The sequence below is a fragment of the Crocuta crocuta genome, unplaced genomic scaffold (genome assembly GCF_008692635.1).
Source record: "Crocuta crocuta isolate KB4526 unplaced genomic scaffold, BGI_CrCroc_1.0 scaffold322, whole genome shotgun sequence".
Taxonomy (NCBI): Eukaryota; Metazoa; Chordata; class Mammalia; order Carnivora; family Hyaenidae; genus Crocuta; species Crocuta crocuta.
Window position 1 is genome coordinate 5073490 of NW_027532592.1, and position 20072 is coordinate 5093561.

Here is a 20072-nt window from a genome sequence, read left to right on the forward strand (position 1 = left end):
AAGTTTCTTAGAATTTGTTCTTGGTCACAGAAGAAGATCCAGCTGTTATATAGATTAAAATAACGATGTTGGATGTTAACTTGCCTTTAGGAAATAATATCCTCTTTAATTTCATTGTGTTGTTGTTATTGCAATGTTTAGGCCATTTAAACTGTTTAGAAAAATCTGAGTATTAAGATCTTAGGGTAGCTGACTTTTCACAGACAAAAACACTTAGTTCTGAGGTCATGTACCATAGTCCTAACCCAGGAATGGTATTTTGAGTTGATCAAAAAGGAGAACTGGTTAGAATACAAGTGAATAGGTAATTCAGCACAAATTCATCATCACTACCAGAAAATAAAGAAAATAACCCTTGTAAATACCCTATGAGTGTTGATTGGTTAAGACCATCAAGTTTTACTGTGTAGAGGAGTACTTACCTTTGTTAATAACCAAAAACTGAACTTTGAGTGGGTTTTTTTTTTTTTNCAGAAATGGAAAATAAACCAATTTGTCTGAGGCTTTTTTAAAGAGATTGTATTATTTGAATACTTTATATATATATGTATATAAACATATTTTTACTTTAGTAAGTACAGTTGGTAAGCTAGATCATATCCCATGGCTATTAGTAGTGAAAATTGTGTTTTATTTTTTTAACTTTTAAAATGTCTTTCCGTTTCTTGTGTTTTCTGTTACTCCTGTTTATAATGTGCTTTGTTTTCACAGACTACAAGTATGTCAAATATATTAGAAAGGGTATCAAGGAAGAGCTTAAAGAGTGTAAGAATTTTTATGCTGATATTAATTAGCGATATATCCTTTGTGTAGTGGTCCAATGCTGGAATTAAATTTATAGAATTAAAGATATGAATGCAAAAAATTTTTTTGAATTTTTTAATAGTTTCATGATGAGTAAACATCAAACTTGTATAAGATGACAAATAAGATCACATGCCCTACCTGTAATTTCAGAGTATATATGGAGGACACCTGTCATATGCTTGGATGTGTGGGTTAGGTTCCAACTTATTTATTTATTTATTTATTTTTTTAATGTTTTATTTATTTCTAGGAGAGAGAGAGAGAGACAGCGTGAGCAGGGGAGGGTCAGAGAGAGAGGGAGTCACAGACTGAAACAGGCTCCAGGCCCTGAGCTGGCAGTCAGCACAGAGCCCGACGCGGGGCTCGAACCCACGAACTGCGAGATCATGACCTAAGCGAAAGTCGGACGCTTAACCGACTAAGCCACCCAGGCGCCCCTAACTTTTTTTTTTTTTAACCAAATGGCTAGCCAGTTGTCCCAGTATTCATAGACTGAAGTTCAGCAAAAGGAGGAGCAGAGTGTTCATTGTGTTCACTGCTGTATTCCTAGTACCCAACATATTGTCTGATACCTTTATATGTTTGTGCACAAAAACATACTGTGAATGAAACCTCTTTCCATATTTCCAGACAATGGTGCAGCTCTTAGCAGCTCTTACAGGATGTGTTCAGCATGTTTGTGCCACACAGGAGTCCATCATTCTAGATAATATTCATAGTCTTCCTTCCTCAGTCCTACATGTAATCAAAAGTACATTTGTACATTGTAAGGTGAGTAATGAGTCTAAGTATACTTTAAATGGCCTAGAATCCACAGGCAAAAGGGCTAAGGAAAACAGTGTTTGTAAATAGGATTTTACATGTTAGCCTATATTATTGGGATAAACTCCATAGAACAAAGAACCACGAACAGACACACTTCATTTTATTGCACTTTGCTGATAGTGTGTGTTTTCGCAAATTGAAGGCTTGTGATGACCCTATGTCCAGCAAGTCTGTTGGTACCATTTTTCTAACATTTGCTTGCTTCGTGTCTCTGTGTCACATTCTGGTAATTTTTGCAATATTATTACAAATGTTTTCATTATATATGTTGATGTGTGATTAGTGATTATGACTTGCTGAAAGCTCAGATGATGGTTGGCATTTTTTAGTGATAAATATATATATTTTAAAAATATTTTTATTTATTTCTAGGAGAGAGAGAGAGACNTTTTTAGACATAATGCTATTGCACACTTAATAGACTAGAATGTAGTGTAAACATAACTTTTATATCCACTGGGAAACCAAAAACTCATTTTATTGCAGTGGTCTGGAATTGAACCTGCAATATTTCTGAAATATGCCTGTATGTAAATATTTGTTTCAAAATAAGTGGTTATAAGGAAGTGAGATTAAAAATTGGCTTTTGTGCTTTTATGTTTGTTGTTTTATTCTATTTCCTTACTATAAAGAAAGAATAGATGCAGATTTGTGTTGAATCACAGGAATCCTGAAATTATACTGTCATGGCATTGGTGGATTAGATGAATTCCTTAATGATTGGGTACCTAATAAAGGACACCAGCCCTTTTTCAGTCCATCACTACATTCCTCAGGCAGCTTTAAAGCACAAAAGCTGGCCTAGGATTTGTGGGTTTCCGACAGTTTTGATACTGGTATCGTTGGGTGAATATTGGTAACATTGGGTGAATAAAAATCACTAGTTTAACTAATGCTTCTATTTGGTGACAGGGTGCTAAAAGTCTGCATCTGACTGAATGTCGTGTATCTCCCTTTTATTATTATTTTTTTATTTGCAAGGTCTTGGAAATCAGAAATCCTATTTTAGGGGTACCTGGTGGCTCAGTTGGTTCAGTGTCCAACATCAGCTCAGATCATGATCTCGCGGTCCATGAGTTTGAGCCCTGCGTTGGGGTCTGTGCTGACGGCTCAGAGCTTGAAGTCTGCTTCAGATTCTGTGTCTCCCTCTCTCTCTGCCCCTCCTCTGCTTGCACTCCCTCAAAAGTGAATAAATGTTTAGAAAAAAAAAAAAGAAATCCTATTTTATACATGTCTGTATCTCATGAAGCACACTATTTATAATGGATGGTCACTAAACATTTGTTTAATGAATAAATGTATGATTCAATAAAAAGCACTAAAATTATGAGCTGTGATAAAATGCATTAAAGTAAATTTGGCTCTTGAGCTTTTTATGATTTGCTGTTTCTTTTATTTTTATTTGTGATCAGGATAGTGAATCTGTCTATTCTGGGCATTTACACCTAGTTTCAGACCTTCTCCAGGCTCTTTTCAAGGAGGCCTATTCTCTTCAAAAGCAGCTAATGGAACTACTGGATATGGTTTGCATGGACCCTTTATTAGATGAAAATGATGATATTTTGAATATGGTGATAGGTAAGTGAAGAAAACTTCCTACTTACTATATGATATATATTGACTATACTGTATATCCATTCAGTTATTGAACCTAATTTGTTTCAAATGATTCATGGTGTCTTATTCATAAAAAAAGCTAAATACTACCAGATAAGTGTTTAATCTTCTAACTTTTAGAACTTATAAGATTGGTATGTGATGCCTTAACATAGATTTGTACATTTTGTCAGTGTTTGCCATACATGATTTTTCCACAGCGAGTAACAAAGTTGTACAACGTTATACCTTCTAACGTAGTTTAGATTTTGAGGCAGTAGCTTTTAGAGTTTTTAAAGCATTAACTCCGTAGGAAATGAAGTTTGCATTTCTTCCCAGAACACCTCTAGTTACATAAGTATGTGTATGTTTGTAAATATGTATGTGTGCACATTATTTATTATACGTAAAATAATTCCTGTTTTACGTGTTTCATTTACAAAATTTTTTAAAAATGTTTTATTTATTTCTGAGAGAGAGAGACAGCGTGAGCAGGGGAGGGTCAGAGAGAGAGGTAGACACAGAATCTGAAACAGGCTCCAGGCTCTGAGCTGTCAGCACAGAGCCTGACGCGGGCTCGAACCGATGAACTGTGAGATCATGACCTGAGCTGAAGTTGGACGCTTAACCGACTGAGCCACCCAGGCGTCCCTACATGTTTCATTTTTAAAGAATTGCTGATTGCTACCTCATAATTCTGTCACTAACCCAGAGTTTGAAAAACAGTAATATAAGGGCAAAGATTGCATGTATAGCTTCAATATAAAGATAAGTTGGTTTTGTGCAGTATATCAGAAGGACCTCTTGGTCTATAACAGACCGCCCCCAAATGTAGTGGATTAAAGCAGCTACTGCTTTATTTATTCACGGTTCTGTGAGTCAAGAGTTTAGGCTGAGTTCAGCTGGGACAGCTTTCTTTGCTCCATGTAGCGCACCTGGCTCACCTGTGTTTTTGTGGTCAGAGACCTCACACACATCTGACTTTTGGCAGAGGTGGAAGTACCGTGCCATCATCTAGGAGGACAGCCCAGGCTTGGTCATCAAGAGGGAACAAGCCCCAGTGTGCAAGCATTTTTTGTCTTTGCTGTCCTTATAGTTATTTTCCTATTGAACAAAGCAAGTCACGTGGCTAGGCCCCAGATCAGTGTAGAAAGAAACTGCCCAAGAGTGTTTCCTTCCCAGAAAGGGAAGTCACTGGCCATTTTTACAAATAAAATGCAAGAGTAGAAGCTTTCCTTAAATACTGTGCAGATTTGCTTTCCTTCTTCCCTGTTTGGTGTTCTTTCCTTTGCAGCTTATTTTGTCATTTTGGATTAAAATACCTAGAGAATATTTCAATTATAATAGGGCACAACTTTTATTCCACTGAACATTTTAGTTTTATTGAGATTATTTCGTTTTATTTAGGTAGGTATAAAGGTCAAAAATTAATTTTCCATAATTTATAAAAACCATAAATTAGATGTGTGATACTTATTTTTATAAGTATTTTGAAACAGGTTTTTCTAACTGCATTACCTAATTTAAAAATGTCAGAATTGTTCAGTGGATGCATTTAAATATAGGAGAAACTCACCCTATATGACATTTGAATGTCCTAAGAGTTCTGTTATCTTTTTTTGTAGTTATTCATTCATTGTTGGATATCTGCTCTGTTATTTCCAGTATGGACCATGCATTTCATGCTAATACTTGGAAATTTATAATTAAGTAAGTTTTCTTTGCTTTTACTTTTTGTAATATATTTTCCATATCCCAAATCTTAATTATTCATAAATTTTTTTAGATTGCATTTTAAAACATTTTTGTATGAGTATGTATAAATAATGTTTACTGACACAGCTGTCTGATAATTCACATATTGTACATGCAGCTCCCAAACCAAACTGGACTTCTCTGTTCTGCTGCTTCTAAAATTAAAAAAATATTTAGACTTTGTTACTAGTACTTATGAAATAATGGGCCATGGGCCTTAACCACTTGACTACTGCTACTGTTATTTAACCCATCAAGTGTTTTATTTCCAGGCTTAGATAAATAGTCTTTTTTTTTTTTTTTTAATTTTTTTTTTTATTTATTTCTAGGACAGAGAGAGAGAGAGACAGCGCGAGTAGGGGAGGGNCGATGTGGGGCTCGAACCCACGAACCGTGAGATCATGACCTAAGTGAAAGTCGGACACTTAACCAACTAAGCCACCCAGGCGCCCCTTAGATAAATAGTCTTAATAAGAGCTAAATATAATTCCTTTGTTATATGCCTTTGATTTGTTGATGTTTAATTCCACTTATAAAGTAATTTTAGGGGGTGCCTGGGTGGCTCAGTCGGTTAAGCATCTGACATCAGCTCAGGTCATCGTCTTGCGGTTCATGGGTTCGAGCCCTGCATCAGGCTCTGTGCTGACAGCTCAGAGCCTGGAGCCTGTCTTCGGATTCTGTATCTCCCTCTCTCTCTGATCCTCCCCTGCTCACGCTGTCTCTCTCTGATTCAAAAAAAAAAATAAAAAACATAAACAATTTTTTTTTAAATGTTTTATTTATTTCTAGGAGAGAGAGAGAGACAGCGTGAGCAGGGGAGGGTCAGAGAGAGAGGGAGTCACAGACTGAAATAGGCTCCAGGCTCTGAGCTGGCAGTCAGCACAGAGCCCGATGCGGGGCTCAAACCCACGAACCGCGAGATCATGACCTAAGCAAAAGTCGGACGCTTAACCGACTAAGCCACCCAGGCGCCCCAACATAAACAATTTTTAAAAGTAATTTTAGTTAGAGTGTTACGAAGGGTTACCAGGGAGAGTACCCATCAGATTCTCGGGGGATGGAGGCGGAGGGGGGTGGCGGAGGAGATAGAATTGAGATGTAAAAGTGGCTAAGAATCTCTACTTTATACACATGCATAAAACATGAAACGTCATTGTAGAATTTTTAGGTCTTGGATGCTTCTCTTGTACCACCAGGAGGTTACTGATTTGCCAACAATTAAAGGTACAGTGGTTAAAGTGTCAACCCAGAGCCATACTGCCTGTGTTTGAATCCATTCTGAAATCATTTCCTCTTCCTGAACACTTGGGCACCATAGTTAACTTCTCTGAGCCTTACTTTGCTCATATGAAAATGGGAGTAATAACAATAGCACCTTCTTGGTGGGTTTACAGTGAGAATTAATTTGAGTTTATTGATACGAAATGCTTACAACTCTGCATGACACATAGTGAGTGCCCAGTGAATTACCACATCACCATCATTATCATCAAATATTTTCTGCTCTTGTACCCTTCCAGTTCATTTGCTAGCCAGTGTTTGGTGTGATCTTTTGAAAATGTAAATTTGATATCATATGTTTGCACGTATAGGAGGATTAGGAGGAAATTGACGGAGGAACAAGGGGGAGAAGAAGGGCAGAAATGGTGGGGGAAAGGGAGAGAAGCAAACCATGAGAGACTCTTGAATGCTGACAAAAACTGAGGACTGATGGATGTGGGGGGAGGGGGGATGGGCATGGAGGAGGACACTTGTGGGGATGAGCACTGAGTGTTATGTGGAAACTAACTTGACAATAAACTATTAAAAAAAAAAAAAGAAAATGTAAATTTGATCATGTCACTCTACTGCTTTAAATCCATCCCATTTTACTAAGAGATAGAACTTAATCCTCTCTGGCCTCTGCCTTCTTCACCAGCTCATTTCTGCTGCTCTCTCTCTGCTCTTAGTCCCTCATAACAAACTCTCCCATCCCAAGGCCTCCTCATACCCTTCCTTCTGCCTGGGATGCTCCTCTCCCATACTGCACACCTAGCTGACTCCTGCTTATCTTTTATTTAGTTTATTGTCAAGTTGGTTTCCATATAACACCCAGTGCTCATCCCCACAAGTGCCCTCCTCCATGCCCATCACCCCCCTAAACCNATTTCTCTACGTTGATTTTGTATCCTACAACTTTGCTGAATTAATGGACCAGTTCTAGTAGGCTTCTGGTTGATTCCTGCTTATCTTTCAGTTCTTGGCTTAAGTGTTACATCCTTATGATAGCTTTGATATTCTCCTCCTAAGAATAAGTTATTTCAGGTCTCTGTTGTAGCACCCTGACTTCTCTATCTAAGGATTTATCACCACTGTAATTACTCTTGAAATTATGTAATGTCCTGTCTTTTGTTAGACCAGAAGTTCCATGTGCCTCCATTTACTTCTCCACTCCCAGAGCCTCGCAGAATACCTGGAACATTAGTTAGAGTTCAATTAACATTTTATAAGGAGCCATAAAAAATTATCCACTTACTAAGCTAACACAACAGCTTCAGAGGTAGCATCAGCACATCTTAATTATGCCATGTCTAACATATATGATCCATTGTGATTTTTACATGTTACTTCAAGTCCTATTTCTTTTGTCCTATGTTACTTGATGTATAACTTGTGATTGTTTCTTTTTACTCATTTAGGCAGAGCCTTAAGCACCAGTCGGTTATAAAGAATCAGCTGAAACACAAAGTTATAATTACCAGCTTGTGTGATGACATCCTTTTCTCCTTCCATTCGTGTTTACAGTTAGCTGAGCAGATGACGCAGTCAGATGCACAGGTAAAATGCAGTCTAACAGCACATTGAGCAGTAGCTCTTTTCCTTTGGCAGTTACTAAATCTCATTTGAATCTATGGATCAGTTTACCTTAAGGATTTTCATTTATTTTGTTTTTGTTTTTTTCAATCTAGGATTATTTACAGCCCATGATTACTTTTTGCCTCAAACGTTGCATTAGACTCCTGCCTGCTCTTTTCCCTCTAGAGACTAATCGTTCCCTTTATACATAATGACGGGTTGGTTGAGGCACTCTCCTCAGAATCCTTTCTTTCTTTTCTTCCCTAGGACAAAAACCTAACTCCTTAGTCCTATATTTATTTAAGGTTATCTTGATACAGTCACAGTCGGCCTTTTCTTCACCAATCCATTGCAACCTACAATGATGTGATATATAACTTTCCTGTGCGTATGTGTGTTTTAGTGTTCTCAAATTGATGTGTGCTTACATTTATTTTGATTTCAGAAAGTTACAGCGTTGAATGGGCATCCCATTCATGAAACATACTGTACTCTAAAAATTTGTAATAAGCTTATTGGGAATCATAGTTCATTTTCCTAAAACGATTTTATACATAGTGCCTGTTGTTCTCAGACTAGCCCTTTAAATTTTATTTAACTCATAATGACCCTAAATTATAGGATTGATAGTAGTCAGGACCTAACAGTTCTGTGTAATAATTTCAGTGGGAAAATGAGTTAAGTATTTCTTCCCTAAAGTGACCGTAACCTCCTTTCCTGTTGTAGCCTTGCTAACTGATACAGGCATTTCCTTTGTACTTATGTTGTTTCCTGCACAACCTTCAGACAGGTGGGCGTGTGAGGATTCATCCCTTTCCTTTGCACTGGTTGCAGTTCCTGGGGCAGAAATGATCTGGGTAGACAGACCCTAGGGGAGGGATGGACGTTTGAAAAGGAGTTCTGAGGTTGGGAAGAAAGAACTGAGGAGTGGCTTTAGGAGGGGGCTGACCTTTTCCTTCTTGCTTCTCTTTCTCTTAACCATTCTCCCCTTACATCTGCTTTCCCCTTTTCTTTTCTGTCCTTCCTTCTGTCCTTCTAGTGCCCTTGCCAGTTCCCCTCACCTTTCTCTGAGGAGGAGACATTTGGTTGGGTGTCCTGTGTCAGTGGCAGGAAGGTTGTTCTCTTCTCCACCTTTAATCCTCAGCCCCTACCTCCTCTTTTCCCAGTCTCCTACTTGATTAACTTGACCCCACAGATTCTACAGCTAGTGCTGGGAAAGTAAGATGAGGCAGAGATTCCAGGACAGGGGAGAGACCGGGAAAGCCTGAGCAGCAGTATAGTGAAAGAGAAAAGTCCTGAGTTATTTTGGTGTTGAGTTGTAGAAGTTCTTTATGTATTTTAGATATTAACCACTTATTGGTAATATCACTTGCAACTATCTTCTCCCATTCAGTAGGTTGCTTTTCATTTTGTTGATAATAAACATGTACTTTTATATCTATAGCCCAGCGTTTACCTTTATTGTGTGCTGCATGTAGTATTTTTGTTTATTTAAAGAAAGGATGCTCAGTATTTTGAAACACTGAAAATGACCTTCCTTGCTTATATTTTCACCCCTTCTTTGTGACATTGGGATGCAAACTTTTTGATTTAATCTATTCAGTAAATCAAGATGAGATAAGCAGTTGTGCACTTCTGAAAATGTCTAAGTAAAAGCTCTAGATTTAATTAGTATGCTTAGTAATGAAGGAAAACTAGATCCTTCAACCAAACCTGCACAATTTCCCCTTGAATGAGAAAGAAAAACTGAAAGTAGGCAAACGTAATAAGTAGTGTGTTACTGGCCATTCATTTCATAAGCATTTCCAGAGTGCTTATTCTGTGTAAGTTAGACTTTCTGCCTTCAAGAATTTATAGTCTAAGTCGGGAGAAAAATAAATAGTTAATTATAGAATAGTGTTCTCTTTGGAGAACTGTGTGTTGGCTCATGGGACTAAAGGTAGGAACCCGATCATGAAGTCAGGGAAGATTTCTTGCTATATAACATCAAAGGTTAACATTTCTTTTTATTTTTTAATGTTTATTTTGAGAGAGAGAGAGAGCAAGTTGGGATGAGGGGCAGAGAGAAAGGGGGAGAGAATCCCAAGCAGGCTCCACACTCAGTGTTGGGGGGGGTGAGGGGGAGAGAGATGGAGATGGAGAATCTTAAGCAGGCTCCATACTCATCGTGGAGCCTGGCAACGGGGCTCCATCCAACGACTCTGGGATCATGACCTGAACCGAAACTGAGAGTTGGACACTCAACTGACTGAGCTGCACAGACACCCCTATGCAAGCTAGTATTTCTATAGGATCTATTTCTAGAAGTGGAACTGCTACTGTGTCAAGGAAATTCAACACTTTAGCTTTTAATAATAACGCAAAGACTGTATTTTATGCTCCCATGAATGGTAAAACAAAGTGCGTATTATCCCACTTCTTCAGCAACTTTGGGATATTATCAGTCTTTTTCATATTTGCTAGTAGCCCTCCCCCTTTGCCTTTAAAAGATATGTAATAAGTTGTAAATTGAATTTTTTCAGTATTAGTTTATTGGCAACTTGTATTTTCTTCGAACTGACAAGAGAAGTCTTTTACCTGTTTTCTTATATCATTCTTTTATTGTTTTGAGACTTTTTTTCTTTTGATCATCTGTTGCTCTCCATATCGCAAAGAATAATAAGTTATTTAAATTTCTTTTACTTTCAGATCAACCAGGAATGATCTATTATAAATTAAAATTTTTTGCTATTATAAATTAAAATTTATTTTCAATAGAGTTTAATTTTTTGAAGTATCTCTATCATTTAATGTTTATGTTGTTCCTAACAATTCAGAGAAAAATTATATTTACTTGGAAAATGTTTATGCTCTCTTTAAGAAATCTTAGAAAAGATGGTCTCATTTACTAGTTTAGCTAATTTCTTATTCTTTTCTTATTTACTATGCTTCTTTTTTCCTTTTTTGGAACAGGATAATGCTGACTATAGATTATTTCAAAAAACACTCAAATTGTGTCGTTTCTTTGCCAACTCCCTTTTGCACTATACTAAGGTAAGGCTTATTTTTTTTAATGTGTAAATGTGAAATCTACAATAAATTACAAATTGTCCTGTTTTTATCATTCCTACCCAAAAAAACCAATCTGTTGAAGTTATTTTGTGAAGAATATTTTTATAGGTTTTTAAAAAATATTGTTATTAAATGTTGAGTACCTGTTATATTAAGTTGCTACCATTATCATGTTATTATTTTTATTCAGTTATCTAGAAAAGTTATTTCTTTAAGCATAAATGCTAATAAAATTATTTCTATAAACACAAGTCAATTTTCAGAAGATAATTCAATTTGGCTTTAAATATTGTTTATAAATAACTTCATTTCTAAATTTTTAAATTATTAAATTTGAACTGTTTAAAGCTGTATAATAATTTTAAGATGACTTGCATATTTGGGAGTCCTCAGGATAGCAGTGATAGTTGAAGATATTTGGATCGAGTAGGTAAGTTATCAAGGCAGATTATTTGGAGAGAAGAATAAAGAATGCTTATAGCACCCGGTCCAGGAATCTTCACTAATAATAAATACTGGTGATTAAAAAAAAAACAAAACCTGTTATCCATGTTGAATTTGTCTTTAACTTTGTCTTCCTCTCTTTGGAGGAAAAGATGAGGGTCTTCAGTGACTTGATTATAGTTGGGGCTCCACGGCAGGCACCCGGACCACCAGCGCGTCGCCCTCCTGTTGGGTGCGCTGCGCTGCCCGAGCTGGTCCTCTGGGCATGTGCCACTTCCTGGTTGGCTGCTCGAGCGCTGGGTTCCCTGCAGCTGGCAGGCTGTGCACTAAAGTGGCAGGAGCCCGTGGTGGGACAGCCCTGGTACCAATGGCACTTGATGGGTTGTTACCATCTGGTAATTTGCTTGGTGTGTAGGAGGCAAAATTACACCTAATCATGCCATTTTTAATCATTTCTTTTCTATTGAGAATTTTTAATTTTTAAAAATTAATCATCAGCCTTTTTCTTTATCCTATGATATACCAGGAAGTATTTATTTTACTTCCTGAGAGGTAGCCTAGCCATAGTGGGGCCATCACAACTGGACTTGAATCCTAGCCATGCCGGTTTTTAGCTGTGTGACTTGATCAAGTTACTTGATACTTTAGCTTTAACTTTCTGTTCTGTGAAATGGGGATAATGATATATCATAAGATTTTTGAGAAGACTGAATTAAAGTGATATACACAAAGTCACTTGCTACATGTCTTCTGAGCACTTAGTAGGTTCTCAGTAAGTGATCGCTGCTAATTGTGGTTGTAGTGAATGTCTTAATGGTAAGTCAGGTGCTTATTAGCCTCATCCTCCTTGTCCTTATGCAAGACTGTTTTTTTTTCTTTAATGCAGCACATCCAGGATTTTATTTTACTTTGCATGTCTTTGTGAGGGGATATGTATTAGAAAAGCACAGTGCATACAGAGAATGAATAGCATTGTTTTATTTTAGGAATTTCTTCCTTTACTCTCTGATTCTTGCTGTACATTGCACCAGCTTTACCTTCAGATACACAGGTAAGAGTGCTCTGTGATCATAAAAATGTAACTGTCATTTGAACCATGCAGAGGTCAAGCATATGCCATTTAAAAGAAAACATTCAGTAAATTTTTAACTGCTTGCTTAAAATAATTGGATGTGGACACTTTTAAAGAATATATTCCGTGTGAGTTTTACTTTTAACCAGTACCTTATCCATACCCGAGTGATGGATAATTGGTATGGTGATAAATACTAAAGGCAAAAAAACAAAAACAAAACCCCAAAATCTGTTTATACATGGATATATTGTTTTTCATCTTTGTAAATTTTTATTTTAACTTCTGTGAGATTTAAGAGGAGTTAACTCCATCTGAGGGAAAACACTGAATTATAGAAAAGTATCTTAATTTAGATAGGGGCTCAGTGATGTGTGAAAGTGACAGAACCTCTGAGGAGCCCTCAGTTTGACACTACAATACTCTGTCATCTTGTTTGTCCCACCATCCTCTCTAGTCTCCTGGACAGCTTTTTCATACGTCTCCCTTGAATTCCCCACGTCTCAGACACTTCCTCCCCACTCCCCGTTGCCAGGTACCATCCTCACTGCATATGTCACTGAGAAGGCATGGCTTCTTGCGCATGGCCCGTGTGGCTGCTGTCCCCGTGCGTGAGTGTCCAGCCTGCCTGAAGCTGGCCTCTGCATGCTGGTCCCCCGCACTCAAGTGCTCAGGGACCTCTCTCTAGCAGCTGTTGCCTTCCTCCTTGCATCACCAGTCTTCCCTCCTACTAGGTCTTTCTCATCCGGATACCAGCACACTGTTACTTTCCCCGTGGCTGTCATCGTTAGAATACAGAACAACACCTCTCAGCTCCACAGCCCCCTCCAAATACCTTCCCATTTCTCTGCCTTGTTTACAGCAAAAGTCTCAGGAGTTGTCTGTCTATACCACTGTCTCTACTTTTTTTCTTGAGGATGTTCTAGTCAGGCTGTCCGTGCCACCACTTTACCAGAACAGCTCTTGTCGAGCTCTTCAGTGATGTCCATGTTGCTACCTATGGTGGTCAGCTTTAAGCCTCCTCTTATGTAACCTGTCTGCAGTACTCGACCCTTCCTTTTGCACTTCCTTCCATTGGGTTCTAGGCTACCTCTCCCTCTTGTTCTCTTCTAACCTCACTGGCTGCTCCTTCTCAGCAGGTCCTTTTCTCCCCAGCTTCAGCCGGTGTACCTGAGTGGCTAGTCCTCAGGCCTCTTCTCTCCCTGTGGTCATTTCATCTCAAGATACTAAATTTGTCATCCCCTTTACTGTCTAACTGCCATTCAGGGCATCTACACTTAAATTCACCCAAACTGATTCCTACCCATTCCATCTCTACCCCCCACAAGATCAGCTTCCCTTGTAGCTTCCTCATTTCAGTTTAAATGGCAACTTTGTTCTTCAAACTGATGAGGCCAAAAAACCTTGTCATCTCTGACACTTTTCCTTGTTTTCATATCCACATCTCACTCAATAGCAAATTGTCAGTATCAACTTCATTATAACTAGATATATTCAGTATGTGTTCAGTACGTATGTATACAGAACCCAGCCATTTCTCACCACCAGAACTGCTCACATCTGACGCCACCCATTATTGTTTCTTCCCTGGGTTTCCACAGAGAGCATCCCACCCACTGTCTGCCTCCTCCCTTGCCTCTCTCTAGTCTGTCGTCCACACCGTAGTCAAAGTGAGTGATAAGACATAAAGGAGATCATGACACTTCTCTGTATAAACCTTCCAATGATTAACATTTGTTATATTATGGATTTACTTGCTTGCTTGTTTGCTAACTGCCCTCCTTCATTAGCATAGGAACTTTGTAAAGGCAGTGATCTTGTACATTCAGTTTACCATTGTATTACCTGCTCCTGGAACAGTGCATGGCATGTATACACAGGCATGTAATAAACAGTTTTCACATAAATCAATTTAATAATACACCATTTGATTGAAAAGCAAGTACTTGCTTTGATGCTTAGTAGCTATAGTTCAAGTCTGTGGAGTTTCACTATTTGTTTTTTATTTATATATGTCTTTTACGTTACTTATAATTTAATCCTCACAGCCACTCTGCATCAGCACCACAAATGAAGAAACTGAGGTTCAGGGAGGTCAAATGAATGAACCAAACAGGCAACTAATAATTAACAGATTGTTGCTTTTTCCATCACACTACAGAGGCCTCAAATGTTTGCAGTACTTATGTCTACCTAAAATTAGAAGAGACCTATTAATGAATGAATTGTTTTCCCTGCCTTTCCAGCAAGTTTCCTCCAAGCCTGTATGCTGCCAAGATTTCTAAAGCCCAGCAGGAGGAAGTAGTGGGGACTTTCCTGGTTACACTGGATCCACTCATCAGCCAGCTTCTCACCTTCCAGCCTTTTGTGCAGGCGGTTTTGGACAGTCAATTAGGTAAGCTTCAAAACAGATTTAATTTTAAACCCTTTAATAACTATGATGTTAGAGATAGGGTTATTTCTCTTACATAATCAATCATCCCTTTTAAAAATTTTGTTTAAAATTCCTTGTTTTTTTAAATGAAAAATACATTCCAACAGTTCTGCCTCTAACTTCTTTATGCATCGCAATCAGATTCTGTTGAAATTTTGTAAGGTGTATTTTTACCAATTTGTTGTAACTTAATGTGTTTTTATTATGTGTGAGAGCTGCCATGCGAACTGCAGTTCCCACAGTGCCTCCTGCTGGTTGTTGTCATGGACAAGCTGCCCTCTCAGCCCGAGGATGTGCAGGCCCTGTGGTGCACGGAACGCCAGCTCCTGGGAGCGAAGCCCAGGTAGCTGACACGGTGGTGGTTACATTCAGTCACTGCAGATGGTTCCGAATGTTCTGTTGTTTGGAATGATATTGAAATTAAGATCTTCTAGTTAATAATTCTTGTGTAGACCTCATATATATTGCTACTTATAAATCTAGATTCAAAATATATAAATCTGGGATGCCTGGGTGGCTCATTCAGTTGAGCGTCCGACTTTGGCTCAGGTCATGATCTCACAGTTCGTGGGTTCAAGCCCCATGTCGGGCTCTGTGCTGACTGCCAGCTCAGAGCCTGGAGCCTGCTTCGGATTCAGTGTCTCCCTCTCTCTCTGACCCTCTCCTGCTTACGCTGTCTCTCTCTCTCTCTCTCAGAAATAAATAAAAACATTAAAAATATAAATCTGTAACAGATGCTAAACATATTTTCAGTGCTTTAGAAGATTATGCCTAATACTCAGTGTTATAAATGTTGAGTGTAATAGGCAGATGTGTTTACTAACATTTAAAACTGAGCTCTGATAAACAGAATGCTAGGTGCCCGCAAGTTCTCTCCTGGGAGATTTCACTCGTTTTTATCTTCCTTGCCACTGCCAGGCGGTAGTCTCCTACTCCACGTGTTATACCTACTGTATGTCCACCCTCTTCTCTAGCCTGTGCCATGTGCCACCTACCAGGTTCGTCCACCTGAAGCTCAATTGTGAACCTTCTGTTCTCAAAAACAAGCGTGATGGCAGAACTGCTCAGCTTTGCATCTAAAATCCATCCGAGTCTGCCTCCATCACCCATTTTTGCTGCTCATCCTGTCGCTTGCTCTGGTCATACTGGTCACTCACACCTGCCTTTCCTCATGCTTTGTCTTCTCTACCTGTTTACATTTTGCCATTTCTAATTTGTTATTTAAATCCTCTATGAAGATGTCTTAAGCCATTTCAATCTTAAAATGACCCCTCTCTCTTTTTATTTTAATGTTTGTTTATTTTTGAGAGAGCGAGAGACAGAGTGTGAGTGAGGAAGGGGCAGAGAGAGAGACACACACACACAGAATCTGAAGCAGGCTCGAAGATCTGGGCTCAAACTCATGAACTGTGAGATCATGACCTGAGCCTAAGTTAGACACTTAATTGACTGAGCTATCCAGATGCTCCAAAATGACTCCTCTCTTATACATATTTTCTATTTTATATAGAGTATCTAATATATATTTAAATTTAAGGTTCCTTGGTAAATTTTGTCTGTGAGTTTGTATAGTTCAATACTATGATAAACACTTGATTTAAAAAAAAGGAAAAAAAGGTACAGAAAATTCTTCTCCATTAAGAAGTTTGTCAAACAATGATTAAAAATTTTTTTTTTTTTAATGTTTTATTTATTTCTAGGAGAGAGAGAGAGACAGCGTGAGCAGGGGAGGGTCAGAGAGAGAGGGAGTCACAGGCTGAAACCGGCTCCAGGCTCCGAGCTGGCAGCCAGCACAGGGCCCGACGCGGGGCTCGAACCTACGAACCGCGAGATCATGACCTAAGCGAAAGTCAGACGCTTAACCGACTAAGCCACCCAGGCGCCCCTGTCAAACAATGATTATATTTTATTTTTATGGTTACATATTCACACATATTGGAAACTGTTGATATATACCTCTTGAGACATTTTGCTTTGCTAAAAGAACCCCCCCATGTTATTATATTATTATTATATCTGCTAATTATTAAAATGTTAATAATGTTCCGTGTTCTCAATATCCCTGCAGGGTATCTCTGCTCAAAGCCATTTTCTACAGTTTTGAGCAGTGTTCTGGTGAACTCTCTCTCCCTGTTCATCTACAAGGAGTAAAGAGTAAAGGGCAAGCGGAGGTTGCTGTCACCTTGTATCAGCATGTTTGTGTTCATTTGTGCACATTTGTCGCTTCCTTTCATCCCTCACTGTTTCCTGGACTGGTAAGTTTGCTATCTGCTGGGCTAAATTGAGACCACACTTCTACTTTCTTTTCACTGAAGTTTTGATTTATATACAGAAGACAGGAATAGTTATGTATATTCTTTTCAAATGTCATTCTCTGAGTTTGCACATTTCACCCTATAATTCAGTTGTGTCTTAGGAAATGGTAATCCTGGAGTCCTGTAATATTCAGATGTAGTGGTCAGCCAGAACATTTTAGGTGGCAAGATATGGAAAGATCAAGTGAAAAGGGGAAAAATGTTTGGATTTTACCTAATTCAGTTCCATAAAGAGAAGAAGAAGCAAATAGCAGATTGTAGTACCAAGTCTGTAGATCTTAGGCAAAATGTTGATTTTCTTTAATGGAATTAAATTAGAAAAGATTTTGACAATTGTGGGGAAGAAATTCTTAGAATTTACATAGGGATCAGTATTCTTTAAGATGTTTTACAGAGGTTAATATCTAGCACTAGAATCTTTGTGGATCCTAATGATTGAGTAACCACATTTAAAATCACTTTTGAGTCTCCATAGCTCAGTATAATGCTTAGTATACAGTAAGTGGTCAGGAAATGTTGAGGGAATGATATTTTAGGTTCTTTCAGATACTAGAGAGTTGAGCCTTCCCATTGAGTTTCTGTTATTTAGATTGTGATGGTGTTTTGTTGTTTTATTTTGGGAAATGTAATGCTAATAATAATTTATCATGAACTTTCTGTTTTTCATTAGGATGTTGCTCTGTTGAATGCTGTGCTTAGTGCTAATCTGATCACCTCTTTGTTAGCTATGGATGTATGGTGCTTCCTTTCCCGGTACAGTGTACTTTTTTGGTTTTTGTATTGATGTATAGTAGTAACTGAGAGAAAATGATGTTCTAATGTAAGTTTGAAGAAAAATTCTGTCTCAATAACCCTTTACTGGCTCCCTGAAATGGTTTGGTTTCGTATCCTAGCATTAAATTAGGAACTAGGTTCCCTTTTTCGTTTCTGGGGTTCAAGCTGATAGGTACCTGTTGCTTAGGTAGTTTTGTATATCGTGATGTTCCTTGACCATGGATAAAATTGCAGTTTAGAATACTTAGTGCTTTTCAGAAGTTCATCTCATTGCTTTTTTGAATAATTGGATAAATTATTTCATAAAGACTGTTTTCTCTTAAATCACAGATATGGGACTGCTGAACTCTGTGCACACCATGTCACCATAGTGGCGCATCTGGTGAGGAGAATTACAAGGCCTAAAACATGCAGTTTTTTAAGGATATGATAATCTTAAAGAATGTGAATATCAAAAGGAGAAATAGTTTGGTTGCTAAATTGTTTTGACAGTTTCTTTGCTGTGCTTTAATTTTGATATTATTGAGAAAGATGTACCAGAAACAGTGTAAAACTGGGGAAATTGTCTCATATTTTCAAAATCTTACAGAATTTCATTAATTGTACTGGGGAACAAAGACTAGGTTAACTGAGAATAAATTTAAAATTGGATGCAAAGTAGAAAATAAAAAGGTGGTAATATTGCTTACTGAGAGTTCTTTTTTCTTTCTCCCTTGAATATGACTTAGACAAGGTGCCTCTTAATTTTATTGTCTCTCAGAATGATTTGAGAGGAACTGATGTGACAGGGATTTATGCCTTTTGGGAAAGAAATCATGCTTTGTGAGTGGATATAAAGAGAAAATGATGTAGTGATGATTTAACCTTGTCAGTGTTGATCTTTTCTGTTTCCAGGTTTTGAGATGTTTGATATATTCCATATGATATGGTCATGACTTGTTTTTGTTTTCAGGTTTTTGTCCCTGGCATGTGATAAAGATCTTATGTGGGTCCATGTGTCTTTCATTTCTTAGTAGCTATTATGTCATATATTTCTTAGTTTACGGTTGAAAGATGTTGTAGATGAAATGCAGTGAGATGTCTGATGACCTGGACAGCTGGTCTGCATGTCTCCATGGCTAGCGGTCCGGAGTGCTTACCCACTTCCGAATCCTTAACACATCTTGCATAAGACAGAGCCAAAGTAATTTTTATGTTATACGTATTATTTTTCAAATAAAATAAAAGCTCTCCTAGTATATTATGATAGGAATTGGTTGCCAGAAAATGGAGCTTATAAAATCTTTTAATGGAGCTTCTATCTTAGAGTTATATTTACCCCTGCACTGTTGTGCTTTAGATCTTACAAACTTCCATGAATTGTCTTTGAGTAGAAGATTGACATACAAAGTTATCATCAAAATAGTGATATGAAATAGAAATCCCAAAGGGTTGGTTTTATTTTTCTTTATTTTTCCTTCAGATTTTTGTGTATATTCTAGTTAGTTAGCATATGGTGTAATACTGTTTTTAGGAATAGAATTTAGTGATTCATCACTTACATATAACACCCAGTGATCAACACCAAAGAGTTTCTTTTTAAATACAATGTCAAAATCCTTTTCTCATAAAAATAATCTAGGTTAATGGAAGAAAAACAACTTATTTAAGAAAAGCTCTAAATAAAAAATCTGAATTATTTATAATCTTATTTTCCAAAAGAGCTGCTGTTAATATTTTGGCATATGACAGCTTGTAAAAGCTATGATTTTAAGTCGACTCTCCTCTTCTGTCTTTTCCCAGATAAAATCTTGTACTGGAGAATGTTACCAGCTCACCAACCTGTCAATACTATTAAGGCGACTCTTCTTCTTCATGGCCCCAACCCAGCAGGCAAGGATATCATCTTAGTCACTGTCTTTGGGTAGCTGCTGAGAATTGGATTTCAGACTCTCTGAAAGCTTCCCATTGCCCCATTTATTGTACATTTAAATGTTGACGTAATCTGAGTATAAATTTTTAATGTATTGATTGTTTTGTTTATTGCTTTTAGATAGGTTTAGACTTTGATGTTGTAAAAGAAAAATCAGAGCCACACAGTATGGTTAGTGATAAAATGGATAAAAGTGGATTGTTGCTATAAGGGGAAAGAGGTGTCAGTGTAGAACTGGGCTCGAGTCTGAAT

General features: G+C 37.7%; 1 protein-coding gene across 1 annotated transcript in view; it reads left to right on the forward strand.

Moving 5' to 3' along the window:
* Positions 1-1437: 1437 nt before the first annotated feature.
* FIRRM (FIGNL1 interacting regulator of recombination and mitosis) overlaps positions 1438-20072 on the forward strand; it is a 35415-nt gene continuing 16780 nt past the window's right edge. Inside the window, exons 1-12 of the mRNA XM_077779843.1 lie at positions 1438-1578; positions 3045-3210; positions 4854-4938; positions 7662-7800; positions 10771-10851; positions 12300-12364; positions 14632-14780; positions 15033-15162; positions 16888-17074; positions 17805-17887; positions 18239-18290; positions 19691-19780. Coding sequence (XP_077635969.1) covers positions 1441-1578; positions 3045-3210; positions 4854-4938; positions 7662-7800; positions 10771-10851; positions 12300-12364; positions 14632-14780; positions 15033-15162; positions 16888-17074; positions 17805-17887; positions 18239-18290; positions 19691-19780 — 1365 coding nt within the window. The 5' untranslated portion in view covers positions 1438-1440. The remainder of the gene's footprint in view (positions 1579-3044; positions 3211-4853; positions 4939-7661; positions 7801-10770; positions 10852-12299; positions 12365-14631; positions 14781-15032; positions 15163-16887; positions 17075-17804; positions 17888-18238; positions 18291-19690; positions 19781-20072) is intronic.